Source organism: Nannospalax galili, unplaced genomic scaffold (genome assembly GCF_000622305.1).
Source record: "Nannospalax galili isolate Female #2095 unplaced genomic scaffold, S.galili_v1.0 scaffold518, whole genome shotgun sequence".
Classification (NCBI taxonomy): domain Eukaryota; kingdom Metazoa; phylum Chordata; class Mammalia; order Rodentia; family Spalacidae; genus Nannospalax; species Nannospalax galili.
This window is the reverse complement of record NW_008342851.1, coordinates 360,137-377,965: the sequence shown is the minus strand read 5'-3', so window position 1 is coordinate 377,965 and position 17,829 is coordinate 360,137. Positions and strand designations below refer to the sequence as shown.

The 17,829-nt window shown below is 38.9% G+C and overlaps 1 protein-coding gene and 1 pseudogene across 1 annotated transcript in view; one reads left to right on the top strand and one right to left on the bottom strand.

Annotated features, from left to right (window-relative positions):
- Srek1 (splicing regulatory glutamic acid and lysine rich protein 1) overlaps window positions 1-15,885 on the bottom strand; it is a 43,950-nt gene extending 28,065 nt beyond the window's left edge. The window contains exons 1-2 of the mRNA XM_008838823.3: window positions 15,545-15,885; window positions 4,292-4,425 (exon numbers count right to left, since the gene is read on the bottom strand). Coding sequence (XP_008837045.1) covers window positions 4,292-4,425; window positions 15,545-15,705 — 295 coding nt within the window. The 5' untranslated portion in view covers window positions 15,706-15,885. The remainder of the gene's footprint in view (window positions 1-4,291; window positions 4,426-15,544) is intronic.
- LOC115071361 lies at window positions 11,756-11,820 on the top strand (annotated as a pseudogene).
- Window positions 15,886-17,829: the final 1,944 nt, after the last annotated feature.

Here is a 17,829-nt window from a genome sequence, read left to right as displayed (position 1 = left end):
CTGCATTAAAAAAAATCACACTAATCTGAAATATACGTGGCAAATTTCCAAAAGCAGTAATACGTAGTTTCAGAGGTTAAAAAAAAAAAATCCTACTTAAAACAACCAGATGTACAGAAATCTCTAAATATTATCTGAAAAGATCTCTAAACACGGATGAAATTCAAGTTGGAATTTAAAACTTTAGATTATAGTTATATCTTATCTACAGAAAGAGAATAAACATTACAATTTAGTGAATTTGGCAAATGCCTACTTTCTAACTTATAGCATCTAAATTTATATTTAAGTGACTAATTTCAAAAACAAAGTTATTATTTCAGTATATATTCTGGAGAACAAATTTCTTAACATGCATAAAGATAAACAAGGTAGGCCTTACTGAAGATATCAAATAACAATAGACTATTTTATTAGTTACTAGTATTAACATATATCTACATATACCCACATATAGACTATACTATTTATATTAATATTACATTCATTTTATCTATTAGAACTATATAGTATTATTTTAAAGGTTTAAAACCTGAACACTTTTGATAAATCAACTGTAGTCCTGAGGTGGGAACACTATGCTTCAGTACCCTAATTTATACCTTTAAAAAAAAAAAAAAGAGTTCCAATCTAGTAATGTGCCAGATTTAATATTATCTGTCAAAAAGTAAAACCAAACTATCTATAAGTGTAGAGAGACTACACAAACAGTGTATCTGATATGAGCCAAGTTGGTTATTCAGTATTCTGAAGCTTCAGTTCTGTCTTAAATACCATCAGTCTGGTACAGCAGATTCTCACTGCCTTTCTTGACAATAAACTATAAATCAGTAACTACAAGCTCAATATTACGTCTTATTCTATTAAAGGTACTTTAGGAAAAAGTTTCATTACTTAATTTCCAAAATAAAATTCTATCAAATTTATCCTCTAAACACTGCAAAAGTAAATGAAAGTATAAAACAAGTAATAATTTAGCATTTTCCCCAAACTACACTTCAAAGAAAACTGAGGCAAAACCTCTCACATTGTTGTGAGTTCTAACCTCAGAATCCACTTAAAAGCTAGTAACCGCTAAAGAATTTTCAACAAAAATTCAAGCAAACAAAAACATGCATGCAAGTAATCAATAGTTTCTCTAATATCCATTCCCCACATAGGCAACAAAAGACTTCTTAAGACAAGTAGAAAAATGAATAACCATCAGAAAAGTCAAGTACCCTTTCCCTACCTTCAGATTATATAAGAAGTTTACTTATTTTCCTTGATGATTTTTATATACCTACAATTCTAGGGGGAAGGATAAAATTTAGAAACCATCAGCTGGTTTTTATGAGAGATGTAGACTTGGGGAAAAAAATACTAGAAAGTTGCACTGACCCCATCAGACAATGGTCCTAAGATTCTTATAAGTGTTTTAAATGTTTCAAGATCAAAATGTACCTGATCAATCCATAAAAACCAATTAAAAGTCACACTGAGCATCTTGACAACACTACATTCTAACTTACTGCGTGACAATTTAGTTTATCTGAAGGTTGAGCTCTGTAATCATCCCCCGATAAAATTTGCAACACATTATGAACTCTTAATGGAATACCATTTACAAAGAACTGGAAAACCAGCTCACAAGTTAAAGTGAAAGAGATTTAACAAAACAAAAACAAAAACAAAAAACAAAAAAGGGACAAAATAAAAAGAAATGAAATTAAAGTAAAACAATAAAAAACAGAGACAGGGCGTCCATCTTCTGCGGTTCAGACTCCGATCTCATTTCCCCAATGAAGGTTTCACTTGACGGCAGGTTTAGTGGCATGGCAAACAATGCCTAACTCAGGCAAGTGTAACAGGTCTGCCTTGGCCAGTCTAGTCATCTAATAATGCACAAATATCACATAGAGAAAACATACAAAACCAAATTAATAGTCAAAATCCATCTACCAGAAAATGTGGACATAAAGTTACGACTGATGATTAGGCTCACACCTGTTATGTTTGATCTTATCTTTTCTAAATGTTAACATTTACAAAAAGAAATCTGAAATGCACGCAACAATGAAAAGAGGTCATATTTAGACAAATATAATGAAAGTATATTTTATTTTGAAATGGCATGTTTTATTAACACTAATTCATGCTCAATAGATAACAAGATCACTTTTACACTCTAAGGTCTTCTTACATTACTATCTGAACTAAAAACCAGCAAGTTGAAAGAAACTGGAAAACCTGGCAAAACCTTTGTTCACCTTCCTCACTCATTCCATTATGCTGCTTCTGTGCCATCTATGACAAATGCGGTGAGTTGGGTCAGCAGTGCTCACTCACTGCACACAGCACGCCTCCTCTACAGAGCTCCTGCCACTAACACTCTCCCTAGGTTTATGTCAAACTCACTCTGCTATCTTTTTCATACAATAATGCATTAGTTCTTTGCTGGCAGAGCATATCAGGTTTTTAAGAGCTGTGAAATTCTTCAGGTTCCAGAAATACATCACTTGGATTTGATATAATAAAAAATCTATACCAGAATTTTTCTTAATGCCAATTATTTTAAAAGTTAGTGTGGACATACTCACCTACTTAAAACTAAACTATAGCAAAAACATATTTAAATGTCCAAAAATAGTAAAATTTTATCTCAAAATAGTAGCATTAAAAATATTAAGACTTGTAACTAAATATGCTTTTATTCATTTCTGTACCGTAAAACCCAAGAGGGACCTCTACAAGCCTATATCCCTGAAATCAGAGTCGGGCTTCTCTGATATAACCATCTAAGATTATAGCAAGGTTCTAACAATGATTTCAAATTCTTCCAATTCAGCAACGATCTAACATAGTAAAATCCTGTACTTTTGGTGGCATAATTTTCTGAAACAATATTCCAGCTTAAGAAATCTATTTGATTTTTTTTTCCTATGCAGATTCAGGGTATGAAATTTCTGTACAAAATTTGTAAAATTGAATACTCATTCCTTGCCAATCTTATTCTCCAATGGGCTCACTGTGTCCTTAAAGAATATCAGGTAAGAATATATTTGGCAAATAATTAACTTTAACCCATTTTTATTTTCCCTATCTACTCTAATTTCTGAAACATAGAAATAAGCTTTCAAACTTATCTGGGGGGGAAAAAAAAGCCCAGAATATCCTCTTCTGGAATTTCAGAATGACTAGTCTGGTACTAATTGTTCTTAACATTCCAAAACAGGCATTCTGAAATAAGCATAAAACTCTGAAAATGCAGCCAATCATTATGATACACAATATTTTAGTGTTAACCTGCTAACTACAAGTTTTTTAAATTACATAAGAAAGCCCATTAAATTGTTTCTAGTAGATTTTTATGTTGCAAAATAGTTACCATCATCCAGCAGAAAATGTCTATTTCTAAGGACATTTAAATTTATTATAACCCAATTTTGAAACCTATGAATACATGCCAGTCAGTATTTAAGTTAATTATGCATTAGAACTGTCAGATTCAGTAATCAATTATTGTGAATGGCTCTGGAAAAAGAAGTTACCAAAAATTTTAGTAGCAATTAGCTCTTAAAGCAATTTCAGACATCCAAAATTAGTAAGTAACAATAAGGCCTTTGGCCTACTCCTGTCTTTCATAGCCATTTCCTTGATGGAGACTTTAAAAATTGCTTTCCATAATTTTTTTTCCAGTTACCCTCGCGAATAAAAGCCAATAAAGAAAAAAGTCCCATTTGCATAGCAAACAATTACCCTAAATATGAAATAATCGTCCCATACCAAGTGAGATAAATTACCTTGAGAGGATATTTGAAAGACTAAACTGTGAATATTTTTCAAATGAATATAAATATCATAACCCCAATTTGGCATAATGTATACAGTATTTTTATCTGGAAAATTATACACTGTACCCATGGATATTAGTTTACTTACGCATTTTAAATAATTTTCCATATCAACTTAAGTATTGTTTTAATCTCAGAAACTCTTTTTACAATCTGCAAATTGAATATAGAGAGCCAAAGCCAATTATAGAAGCCAAATAAATATTTCATAAATTTTCTAAATGTGACATTATAAAATCTCAAATATCTTCTTAAGTAATAAACTAAACACTTGAATGTAAATTTTCTATTAAGTATTCTTTCCTTCTCCAAATTTCATTCTTGCTTTCACACACACAAGCATGAGAGTGCATACACACTCAGACATAGAGTACATGTCAATTTCTAGGAAAGTCAAAGGCTACAGTAACAGACAGGACAGAAATAAAAACAATAGGAAAAAAACATGAGATACCAACCTTCTGCACAAGGAACTACTATCAGAGCTCTGTCAATAAAAACCGTGTTAGTTAGATGCTGGGCCACACCAACACTTGATGGGTCACGAAACTTAATATAACATACTTTGGAGGAAAAAGCAAGAGGTGTGTTGCTGCAAGATAAAAAAGAAAAACAAATGAATAAACATTAGTTTTGTCATTTTCATTTGAAATTTCTTTCTTCCATCTTTATATAATCTTAACTAATCAGACTTGGGACATTTTCACTGCTAAAGAGGATTAACATACGAATGGCAAATTTTAGTCATTAAATAGTGATCTCCCCAACAAGGCAGAAGGCAATCTAGCCAGGTCTATATAACCTTATGTGAAACTTTAAAATTCAATCAGTCCTTAACCTGAGTCAAATGCGAAAACAGCTAATGTGTCATCATAATCAAAATCCCTTTGTTTCTAGAAGCCCAACCCTCAACACCTCAAATTATGCAGCCTTTTTAAGCCTGTGATTCCCAACATTTAAATCACTTAAAATGGTGCCAAGGTGCAGTTCAGTGGTAGCTACACGGCCAGAGATTTACTGACAACAATGGGGAAAAAAATCTCTGAACACATCACAGTAATCTTAGGAACAATCAGATAACATGGAATTCAGGATTTTTGCGTATATCCGATGGTTTCAGGCTACACAGCAATGCGCTTCTTCAGACAAAAGATTTTTTTGTTCCTGTCTTTTTGAGGCAGGGTCTCCCTGCAGCCCTGGTTGGCCTGGATTCACTACGTAGACCACTCCGGTCTCGATCTCACAGAGATCCACCTGCCTCTGCCTCATGCACCACCACACCTGGCCCAGACAAAAGATTTTTTATAAACAATTGTATATAATTTGTTTACAAAATAGTAGAGGACTCTAGTCCATTTGATTCAACTCAGTCTATGCAGATCTATAGCAAAAAGGAACCAGCACGCTGAAATGAGCTTGTCTGTAACGTGATCCCATCTTGTGACCGTCCAAAATATACCACCTAGATGGCATTGTACAGCTTTCTATAACTATTTTTCATTATGATTGTCTTTAGCAGAAAAAAACTAAATGAAATAATATACCTAATCTACAGCACAAATTTGCTACCATTTGAAACATTAAGATTGTCATACCTCAAAAAGTCATTTAAAAAAAAAATCACACATGACTTGTACAGTAACAGTAACTTTACAAAATGAGTCTTAAAAGTGATAACTATCTCAGAACTAGTAAACAATAGTTAGGATTTAAAATCTAATCATCTAATTTCAAATTTCATACAATTTCAATCACCCAATTAATCAAGAATTCTAAAAATCACTTTGAGAGACAGAGGATAAAGCTAAGTAACAGAGTACACAGCTAACATGTACAAGGCCCTGAGCTCAATCCCCAGCATACCACCCCCCACCTAAACACTGAGTCACTAACTACTAATGCCACAGTCATTTTTTTGAAGATTTATTTTTAATTGTGGTGGGAGGAGTGTAGGTGCAGGTGTGCCACAGTCCGGAAAAGGGCATCAGATGCCCTGGAGCTAGTTTCAGGAGGCTGTGGGAACCAAACTCCAATCTTCTGCAAGAGCAGTACATAACATACTCTTAATGGATAAACCATTATCTCTTCAGAATCCTCCACAGTCACTTTTAACATTAAATTTTTCTCAGCAATCCTTCATATATAGCAACAAATCCATCTTTTTTTTTTTTTTTTTGGTCTTTTTGAGACAGGGTCTCCTAGTAGCCCCAGCTGTCCTGGAACTCACTATATAGACCAGGCTGGCCTCAAACTCAAAGATCCGCCAGCTGCTGCCTCCCAAGTGCTGGGATTAAAGGCATGCGCCACCACGCCCGGCAACAAATCCATCTTCAAAACAAAATAGAATAAAGTTAAATGACTAAATTTACATAGCTATGCTATCACCTGTGGTGGTTATTACTAACTTGACAGGATTCAGACTCACTAGAGAGACAAGCCTATGAGGTACTATCTAGATTAATCTGAGGTGGGAATACCCACCCTAAATGTAGGGGACACCATTCCCTGAGTTTGGGGACTGAATAAAAAGGAAAAAGTAGGTGAGCACCAGCACTGACCACTCTGCTTCCTGAATAGACATATGTGATCAGTCGCTTCCTGCTCCTACTACCATGTCTTCTCCATGACAGACTGTATCCCCTGGAACTTCCTTCCTTCCACCAGAAAAAAAAGAAAAAAGAAAAAAAAAAATCACAGAAGACAAAAAGTAAACTACAAGTAGTCAAATCTTTATTTGCACTTAGAACTTCAATCAATGTTATTAATATAATTAGTAAAGTTATATTAAGTTGACCTTTCCAATCACCTTTACATTATCAAATCTCCAGTTTATGTCTGTCCTGAGCTCTATGCAACCACATCCAAGGACCTGCCTGCTGAATATACACTACACTTTGATGTACCCCTAACTCAGTAACACAGTCTATTGACTACTTCCTTTCTAGCCCTGCTCTGTGTCCCATACTTTTTACCTTAGTTCAAAAAAGCCATCATATTTCTCTGTTCTGCTATCTAGGGGTCACTGGTGTTGACAGTCATTAATAATGCTCATCAAGATTTCCAAAGCTCCTTCTCAGTGCATAGTAAAATTCCATTTTTCTGTGTCCTGAACTGGGGTGTATGTAACTTGCTTTGCTGGATTAAATATGTGTGCTAACTTGTCTATTCCGCAGAAAGTTTGAGAGACACTGACTGGCTCTCTTCCTCTGCCACAGCCACCAAGGGATAGAAAGCTGATCCATCATCAGCTTCATCCCAGAATTCCTCAATGAGCGAAATTCCCAACTCTACTAATGAGCGACTAAGAGCACTGGCTGCTCTTGCAGAAGACCTGGGTTCAGTCTCCAGCACCCACATAGCAGTCGAAAATTGCCCATAACTATAGTTCCAGGGGTTCTGGCCTCCTTGGACATTGCACACATGTGAGTGTACTTACATACATGCAGGTAAAGCACTCATATACATAAAATAAACATAACTAAATAAAAAAGTCTGTTTTGTCAAACTGAGATTTGAGTTGCTTCTGAAACCCTAACAAACCCTGACTGATATCCTTGACCTTTCCATCCACCTCATCCAAATGGTCGATAAACCCTGAGATCATCTCCCAAATACCCGTCAGGCTAAGCCTTTCCTCATTCTCAATCTTTACACCTTAATTCAGGCCCTCGGTTATTCTCACCTAGATTATAATACTGGCTTCTAACCAATCACTCTTTGTCTAACTTTAAACCCTTATTAATGGTCTTCCATAAAGGTAGCAAGCATGATTTTAAATTGCATCACACCACAATTCTAAGTTGCATCACATCACTCTTTCCTCAAAGGCACCTTTGTGTTCTTACTTCACTATTTAACCACCCAAAACTCCAGGCATACAAATGCTGGGGTTCCAAGAACCTCTGCTGAACAAGAACATATTCTGAGCATGTGGGTCTCTCTGTACAAGCTGTTCCACTGAGGAATTAGATGTCCTCTCTAACTCCCCTTTTAAATGTTAATTCCCCTTTTCTTCAAGACTCAGGTTTCAATCTTCTATAAGCCATCTTAAGACACTGTAGTTAGTGAGCAGGAAGCCCAGCCCTGAGCTGCCTAGGCATTTTTTTCTTTATGTGTATGAATGCATTGCCTGCATGTTTGTAGGTGCACCGATGTCATGCAATGCCCAGAGGTCAGAAGAGGGCATTGAATCCCCTGGAACTGGAGTTACAGACAGTTAGCTGCCATGTGGGTGCTGGTATTCGAACCCAGGTCCTCTGGAAGAACAGCCAGTGCTCTTAACCACTGAGCCATTTCTCCAGTCCCCTCCTAGGCATTTTATCAGACTTCTACACAGAACTATCATAATGTATGTGAAACTCTCACTCAATACATCCTGCAAATTCTCTAGACACACGTATTCACCTATCCCAAGAGTCCATTTCACTAGCTGACCAGCAACCTATAATTTAAGTAGTCAGGCTTGACCAAGTAATAGAGCTCAGAACAATCAGTCTTTCTGCTGGGCTGCCAAGTGGCTTGTGTCAGATGAGGGAGTAGACAGATTAGATCCACAAAGAAACAGAGCAGATCCACAAAACAAACAGCCTCTTCAGAGAAAGGCAGAGTCACCTTGATTACCCATACCTTTCTAGTACCAATACCTTTCTAGCTCCCAGTCCCAGCTCCCACGAGGCCTGGCAGTCATTAAAGCCTTTATTTTTCCATGTATGAAACTACTTCTTAATAAACAATGTTGCTTCTTACCTTAAACGGGCAACAGTTTCTATCCTTTCCAACTAAAGCAAATCAAACACCTCAACCATTACAATAACTAGCTAGAGTCCTCTCAATTGTAACAAAAATAGTTTAGCCCTCAAATCAAGATGGTAACAAGCCATCACTAAAGCTACATTTCTTAAATTGGCAGATCCTTTTGTGTAAAATACACAATTTGAAAACTGAAAACACTCCAGGTATCTCTAGTTAATACCCACTCCTTTTAAATTTAGTGTCCACAGGCACAGCCAACCAACCTAATGTATACAAAAACTACACAGGAAGATGTACTACTAAGACTTGAGAAGTCTGCTCTACTCTGAACAGCACTCTGTCTTTACATGAAAGGTGTGGTGTCTCATGGCCTTCAGCAATTTTCATTTTGGGGTATCCTTGTACATGAAAAGCAGGCTCTCTGCAACCAAGTTACATATACCTTCAGCCCTTAAACATTTTTTTAATTGTTTTTGTTTTTATTTTTTATGTGTACGAGTGTTTTGTCTACATGTATGTAAAGGTGCCTGTGTGTGCAATGCCCACAAAGGCCAGAAGAGGGTGTTCAATCCCCTAAAATTAAAGTTAGGGACAGTTGTTAGCTGACATGTGGGTGGGAACTGAACTTGGGTCCTCTACAAGAGCAGTCAGTGCTTTTAACCACTGAGCAATCTCTCCAGCCCTTTAAGCGATTTTCTTAATCTTCAGCTCTCATCACTTCTCTTGAAATAAAGCCTAACTTCACATTTATTTTGTAAAAATATAAACATTTGAGCTTTTCAAGAGAAGTTTTGTACAAGCAAAACAGTCATACACAGAAAACAAAAAAATAAGCAAATAAAAATTTTTTAAAGAAAGTTTTATGTTGAACATTATAGATTCCAAGTAGATAATAACTGGCAAACAAAATTGTATTTATGTCAGTTATGTTTAGGTCTTTCTAGTGAATCTAAACTATCTAAGAGACTTTTTAAATAACTTGTTTCTTTTATAATAATATGGATTGCATCCAGAGCTTCCCATATGCCAGGTAAGTATTCTACCAATAAACCAACCTCCTCCAGCTTCTGGCATTTTATTATATTTCCTATTTTATTTATCTTATTTTATTATTTTATATTTTAGTCTTTTTTGAGACAGGATCTTCCTGTTGCCAGGCTGACCTCAAACTCACAAAGATCCACCTGCCTCTGCCTCCCATGTGCTAGGATTAAAGGTGTGTGCCACCACACCCAGCTTCAGCTTCTGGCATTTTAAAATCAAACTTTGACTTACAGTTTTTACTGATATTGGTTTGAGACAAAGTCTCACTATGTGGCACAAGATGGCTTTGAATTTGTGATCCTCTTCTCTCTGGTTTCCAAGTAGCTGGGATTACATACATGTACCACCACACCTGGTGACACAGTTTTAACTTTCAAAAAAAACTGCATTTTCCATTTGGTATATGTAGCCTTTACATAAAGCAGTGCTGCCTAAATTTAGTAAATGTAGTTTAACCTCATTTGAAGAATCAAGTTTTGGGTCATATGTATACATATATTTATTTCCCATTAAGTAACTGGAAACATCACTAACTCTGGGCACTGGCTTAAATTTGGGAGCCTTAACTGTTTATTTTATTTTTGTTATATACGGTGATGGTATCTTACAATCTTTTCAAAAGCCAATGTGGTTATTGTTTGTCCAATATTTTATTAGTACATTTGTATACACCCTTCAGAGGATCTATCAAAATTATAGAATCCAAACATTGACAAATAGTTTTATGTATGAAATTATTAACCAATGTAACATTTATAGCAGGACTCTAGAGGGGTTCCAATGGCACTTGGATAGTACAAGTCTCCCTTTATAATACTTTTTTATGAGCTGCTGGCACTCACTGCCAGTAGGTCTGCCTACCGATCACAGCTGGCAATCAAAACCACTTCTGACTAGTGGTTTTGGGAGGCAGAGGCAGGCAGATGGATCTCTGTGAGTTCCAGACCAGCTGGAGAGAGACCCTATTTCAAAAAGACCAGGAAGAAAAAAAAAAAAAAAAAAAGTTTGGAGACAGGCAGGCAGATCTTTGTGAGATGAGGCCAGTCTGCTCTAAATAGCGAGTTCCAGGCTAGCTGAGGCTACAGAGGTGACCCTGCCACAAAAAAAAACAAACCAAACCAAACCACAACAACAACAAAAACACTTCCAAGTGCATCCAGCTAAAATCCATTCATTTGTGGGTTTTTTTTGGGGGGGGGGGGCAGGGTCTCCCTAGTCTCAGCTGGATGGGGCTGGCCTCAACTTCACAGACATCAGCCTGCCTCTGCCTCCCAAGGGCTGGGATCAAAGGCATGTCATACCCCAGGCATTGTAATTAAAAAAAAATTTTTTTTTTGGTCTTTTTGAGACAGAGTCTCCCAGTAGCCCCAGCTGTCCTGGAACTCACTATGCAGACCAGGCTGGCCTTGAACTCACAGAGATCTACCTGCCTCTGCCTCCTGAGTGCTGGGATTAAAGACGTGCACCACCACGCCCGGCATTAAAAAAATTTTTAAGCTACCAATATATGACAGAATTTCAAAGACAGGCAACACAGTATATAGTTTTAAATATGCTTTATAGCATAGCAATGTGAAAAAAATGCTTATTACAGATTAAGTGAAAAACGTTTATAACCAGTGTATGAATCCTTTGATTACACTGTATTATAATGAACATATCCAGAGGACAGAGGAAAACACACACAAATGGAAGGTGGGGTAGTGGTAGAATCACAGACATTGTTTCTTGTTCTCTATTTCCTATAAAATGGCTGTTATGGTTTAGATATGATGTAGTCCACAAAAAGGCGCAGGTGGTAGAGGTGTGGTCCTCAGCTTCTGTATTACGGAGGTTCTGTCTTTGAATGTGCTATTAGGAGGTGGGGCTTGGCTAGAGACAGATCACTAGGGGCACACTGGAAGAGTTCATCTTGTCCTGGACTCCCTCCTATTTCTGCTTCCAATTCCTAACTACCATTAGGTGAACCACCATGTTTCTGCCTGCCCCTAAGCCTGAAACCTCAGGAGCCAGCTAACCCAGACTGAAACCTCAGAAATCCTGAAACAAAAATAACTCTTTCCTCCCTTGATTGTCTTAGGTAGGTATGTGCAACAAAAAGTAAGAGATACAGTGCTTGCTTCCGCAAGAGAGATTAGCATGGCCCCTGCACAAGGATGACACGCAAATTCATGAAGCGTTCTATATTTTTTTTAAAAAAAGAGACAGTATATGTTACTTTTTTAACTAAGTATTTGTTAAACTTGTCTTCTTTGAACTTTGAAGACCAGAGAAGTAGGAAACCAGCAAGCAAGAAAAACTGCACAGGTAAAAATCTCCAGTGTTAAAAATCCCAGTCAGATTGTACTCTGGGGTTTAGTCAATTGAAAGAGGCACAGAATTTCTAGGGTGCAAATATTCCTGATCTGTGCTTCTGACACTGCTGTTTACCCTGTAGAAATTCACTGAGCTGTACACCACCATCTGTTCATTGTTCTGCATGTACATTACACTGCAATGAAGTTTACTGAAGGAAATGATATGTTTAAATAGGTTATGGGGGTTGGGGATTTAGCTCAGTTGTAGAACGCTTGCCTAGCAAGCACAAGGCCCTGGGTTTGGTCCTCGGGTGTGTGTGTGGGGGGGGGAGACAAAACAAATAGGTTATGGTACAAAAAGCTAAAACAGTAGTTTCTTGGGCTGGAGAGATGGTGCAGCCATTCAAAGCTCAGGCTCACAAACAAAATAGTAGTTCTGGATACTTAATCATCTTAGAGCACAAAAAGACAAATAAGAATTCTTAATTTGTACAATGATGGTTACATGAATTCTCATTTGCTCTTATTTGTGTGTGCATGTACACACATGACACACCTGTGAGGGGAGGTCAGAGGACAACTTTCAGAAGCTGGTTCACTCCTTCCACAGTGGGTTCCAGGGACTAAAACTCAGGTCATCAGGCTTGAGATCACCTGATGAGTTACCTTGATAGCCTATGTTTACATGAATGCTTAACTTTTAAAAATTAAAACGAAACTGGGAGCTGGGGAGATGTTCAGTGGGTAAAGTGCTTGTTCTGCAAACATGAGCATCTGTTCCCCAACACCCACATAAAAGCTAGGTGCAGTGGCGTGTGTCTGTAACACCAGCACTCCAGGGGTTGGAGACAGGCAGATCCCCAAAACAAGCCAACTGGCCAATCTCAAGTCATCAGTGAGCTTCAGGTTCAGTGAAAGACTCTGTCTCAAAAAATAAGGTGGAGAATAAAAGAGAAAGACACCCGACATCTGCCTCTGGCCTTTACACGCACACATATGTATACGTCACACACATTAAAATTTTTTAATTTAAAAATAGAACTAAATGACCATATTATGCCAAAACATTTTAAATTTAAAATCCCAGTTTCTCCTGAGAAACTGAAATCATAATATTTTTTAGTGATGGGGTTTAAACCTAAGGACTCTCAAATATTACACAAATGACCTAATATTGTGCTACAGCCCCATTAAATTTTAGAAAGCATTTTCACATTCCACTAAAGAAATGCATTTCCAGTTTTAAAGTAAATGAGGATGTACTCAGCTCCTACACATTAGTCACAAAACAATGTTTACATGACAATCAAAAGAACTATCTTTGACACAAATGCTACCAACTGCATTTTTAGCCATTTCAGCCCCAAATTGCAAGCATATTCTTAAAGATTGGGTAAGTTCATTATGGAGAGGAATGCCTGTTTAATAAAGGCTATCAGTCTCACTACAATACAGGGAGGGCTCTAGTATTGCCTTATGCAAAACTAGTTACGAATTTTGTCCGGCTTATATATTTATGCAACAATTTTGCCAGAGGTACTAATTTGTGACACAATGACTCCATTTCAATGAAAAGTAATTTCATGTCTAAGCAAAGGGCTTTTTATTCTGACTTTTAAACCCCAAATTTTTTCTTAAGCAGAAGAAAATCAGGTTTATTCAGGCCAGCCATGAAAAAAATAAGACTCTACCCTGCAAATGTTAGTTAACAACTGACAGTGTACTGCCACTCACACCCAAGTTTCAGCCACACAAATGGTACTTTGTTGGAAATGAAGAATATTCTGATTTATTTCTTCAGGTACCCTACTATCACAAAGTTAGTTTACAAGAGTTCATAGGCAGAATATTTCACTGGCTGGTTTCCAATGCTACCAAGATACAGCACTCCTCCAAACGCTTCTCAATTATTAAGAACTGCTGAGTACTTAAGAGATGGCTGAAAGCGTCTTCAAAAATTAAATAAGATACTCCAAATTATATTGCCATGGCTAATCAATCAAATTGTTGGCACATGCAGTGGTCCTGTCAAAAATGTATTGTTTCAATCTCATCACAATGAAAAAACCTCCATAAACCCCGATTAGAGGTACTTCTACAAGAACTGCATCAGAAAATGTCAATGTCATGAAAGATTTTTTGAAAGTGATGGAGGGTCTTGTTCTAGATTAATGGGAAATAACTAAACACCATGTTGGTTTCTGAAGACACACTAGACAAAAAAAAAAAAAAAAAAAAAAAAAAAGAAAAGAAAAAGGCACTATTAGAACAAATGAAAATATTTTATCAACTCTACCAACAAAGTAGGCATGGAAGAGACCATTGATGGCCAATATACTATTTCAATTTTTCTGTATATCTAAAATATTTCCAAGAAATAGGAGTAAACCTTGAAAACTAAAATGTCGAAGTGCATAAAAGGTTTATCAATACATAGTAGTTCTACTTACAGATAGTAAGAAAAACTGTTCTATATGCATCACTATGCAATAGAACAAATACATCAAAGACAATTCAAAAAAATTTTTAAATGCCTGGGAACTACTTCCCTTCAAATGATTTTGACATAAAGAACAAAATATCTGGATCTTAATACTTCTTTCAAAGTTTACGAGTGCAGCCGGGCTCGGAGATACTCGCCTTTAATCCCAACCCTCGGGAGGCAGAGGCAGGCGGATCTCCGTGAGGAGGAGGCCAGCCTGGTCTACACAGTGAGTTCCAAGGCAGGGTGGGACTAGGGTCGGTCGGTCTCGGTCTCGGTCTCTCTCTCTCTTCTCTCTCTCTCTCTCTCTCTCTCTCTCTCACACACACACACACACACACACACACACAGAGTTTACGAATGCAAAAATAACGCGAAACCCTTGCGAGTTCTCGGGTTAGTTAATACTGAATATGGTAAACTCACCATTTCAAAATACACTATCTGGGAAGTGGTCTCGACATGTACATATCTGCTAAGCTCATGCACATTTAAAGGCATGATAAAGCAGAGATAATCCTGCATTGATTTATGCCTCTTGAAAGATTTGAGTCGGTGTGACCTTCTAGGAGGAAAATTGAGGCTGTTGCCAAAAGGGCACATGGACGTGATCATTTAAGAACGTGGATATGGGCTTGATTAGATAAACTAAAGAGATGGTAAATGTGTGAGAGTCCCCAGAGAACAAAACCCTAATTCCATGTTGTCATCGGCTCTCCCATCGAAATAGCCCGACACCAAGACCTGAAAGTCCGGACCGCTTCTCTGGTTCTGCACGATTCTCCCAGTGCAAAACCTTATCAGGCGTTTGCCATGAGGACTACTCCGGGCCCACCTGCGGCCATCTTGAGTCCGGGGGGAAACGAAGGGCAGGGGACGCCGAATACGAAGGCCAGACATCGGCCCCAAGTCCCGAAAGCACCAACGGGAAGGCCACTCCCATCCCCTAGCAAGGACTCGGTGCACAGGTTCATCTCCAAAATCCCAACCCCGAATGGCGGGCGGCGGGCCCAATGCCCTCATCAAACATGGCGGCCTAGGTAAGCGCGGTCACGTGACGCCCTCGCGCCGCACGCCTCGGTGCCCGGGGTCTGGATGGCGCCGCGCCCCTCCCCCCGCCGGGTTGCAGCACTCACTCTGGCGGGTAGAGCCGCAGCTCCTCGATTTCTCCTAGGAAGGAAAAGAGCGTCCGCATCTGCTCGCTGGTCACCGCCGACGAGAGGTTCGTCACCTGAATCACCGCCGTAGGGAAGAGGCCGAAGCCTAAGCCCAAACCGAAGCCGCCGCCGCTGTTCATCCCGGTCCTGCTGCCTCTGCTTCTGCCTTCCCGCTCGCCAACGTCCACGACGCGTCAGCACCAGCGCCAGGAAAACGGAGACGCGCGGCCGCGAGCGCGCTCCCGCCGGCGAATTCGCAGCACCGGGCAGGTCTAGCCGCCCATCGCGCGACTCCCCTGCTCCCGGACTGCGCGCGCCGCCGGAAGCGTCGCCCGGGCAACGAGGCGGCTCCCGCGGGTCTTGCCGCGGCCGGGGGCCCTGTATCTCCGGCTGTTGCTATGGCTTTGCTGGATCCGCGGGGCTGCGACTCTGGGGCCGGGGCTGTCCCCTAAAAGCCAGCGTTCCTTTGCGCTCCCCACGCGCGAAGGCGGGCTCCTTCAGGTCTAGCTCTGGGTCGCAGAGGAATGGAGGCCTGGTGCAGCTGCGAAGAGGGAATGACGCCCGAGCGTTGCAGAAAAGTACCTGACGTTTTATAGCGTCATGTTAACCCCGGACCGCAGCCCCACTTAGCCTGTTTTTTAAAATTGGCAAGCACCAAGCCGGGCCACGCCTTTAACCCCAGCACTTGGGAGGCAGAGGCAGGCGGATCTCTGAATTCAAGGCCGGCCTGGTCTACGTAGTGAGTTCCAGGACAGCTGCAGGGAGACCCTAGTTCAAAAAGACCAAAAAAAAAAAAAAAAAATTGGGACTCTCCCTAATTGGGAAATTTCTTGGAAATATTCTTCTGATTGCATTCAGAAAGGCAGTGAGTGTTTTTAACTTGCAATTTATTCACTCGCAGGCATTAATATGCACCAAACACTGTTAGATAAAGGTACATGAAAGACAGATGTTACACATACAACTTGCCACTTACTAAGACACCATAGTATTCGACCAGAGCCTGTGTTCCCATAAATGTGAGCCTATGGCATATGTCTGTAATCTCAGCATTATAATCTCATTACTTGGGAGGAAGAGACTCTTGAAGGATTAGAAATTCAAGGTCATCCTTGACTATCTGAGACTCTGACAGATAGATGATAGGTAGGTAGAAAGAGAGATAGACAGGTAGCTAGATAGATAGATGATTGTCTATGCAATAGTAGGCTAAACAGCCAACACCTAAGTAGGAGCCCTAGTGCTGAATGATTGTAATTTCTATTCTTCATTTCTGTCCACTCACACAACACTAAATGTAAGTTTAAAGATACTCCCTTGGAAAGGAGTTAAACAATTTTTTTTATCAAATCTGCACCACAGCATATGTATGTTAAATTACCAATGTGAAGAAAGGCAAGAACTTAACCTTGTATATCCAAGTGAAGTAGTTGTCTCCTAAAAAAATCACTATATGGTGGTTTGAGTTCTCACACAAAAGCATTAGCTTTGCTGAACTTGTATCTGCCACCTTGAGCTTGACAGTTTGCCAGTACTTAATGTCGTTTTGGCTGAAATCAATGATACTACCAAATTTAATATACATATATAATAAAATATGTCAACATTTGGATTATCTCCACTCTCACTAGAATGTGGAGATACATTGAAAGGGTAGAGCCCAGAGGCAGAGTCTGGAGAGGTAGTCAGTGCAGTAATCAGAGTAAGCTATAATGAGATCCTGAACAAAGCTAAGTGGTTTTATTAATAGAAAGCAATGAACTGTCCCAAATTTGAATCGACTTGAGAGTGAAAGAAATATAAGCCATCCATTCAGGGAAATCTAATGGAAAGACATACAGTTGGGTTTAGCCACAATCTCAGGAGTTTCCTGAGTCTTTTGAAGCCCAATCATGGATCTCTAGAGTTGACAAGTGTGTGTGCACCAATCTGTAAAAACATTGCTGTCCACATCCCAGAGTGTCTGATAGAGCAACTCTGGAGTAAGGCCTGAGATTTTAAATGTCTAATGAGTTCCCAGGTGATGCTGCTGTGGGTGGTCTGTGTACCATTTTGACACCAGCACTGGTTTAAAAGGATGCAAAGCAATGTACTTAGCAGACTTGATGATCTGCTCTTAATTGTAAATCTCCAGTTTATGTTTCTAGCTTGGAGGATTGGATAGATGACCATAATTTATATCAAACAATAGAAAGAACAGCCTTATGAGGAAGGAGCAGAAAATACTGGTGTCTATTATGGACATGCTTCTGAAAATGTCTAGA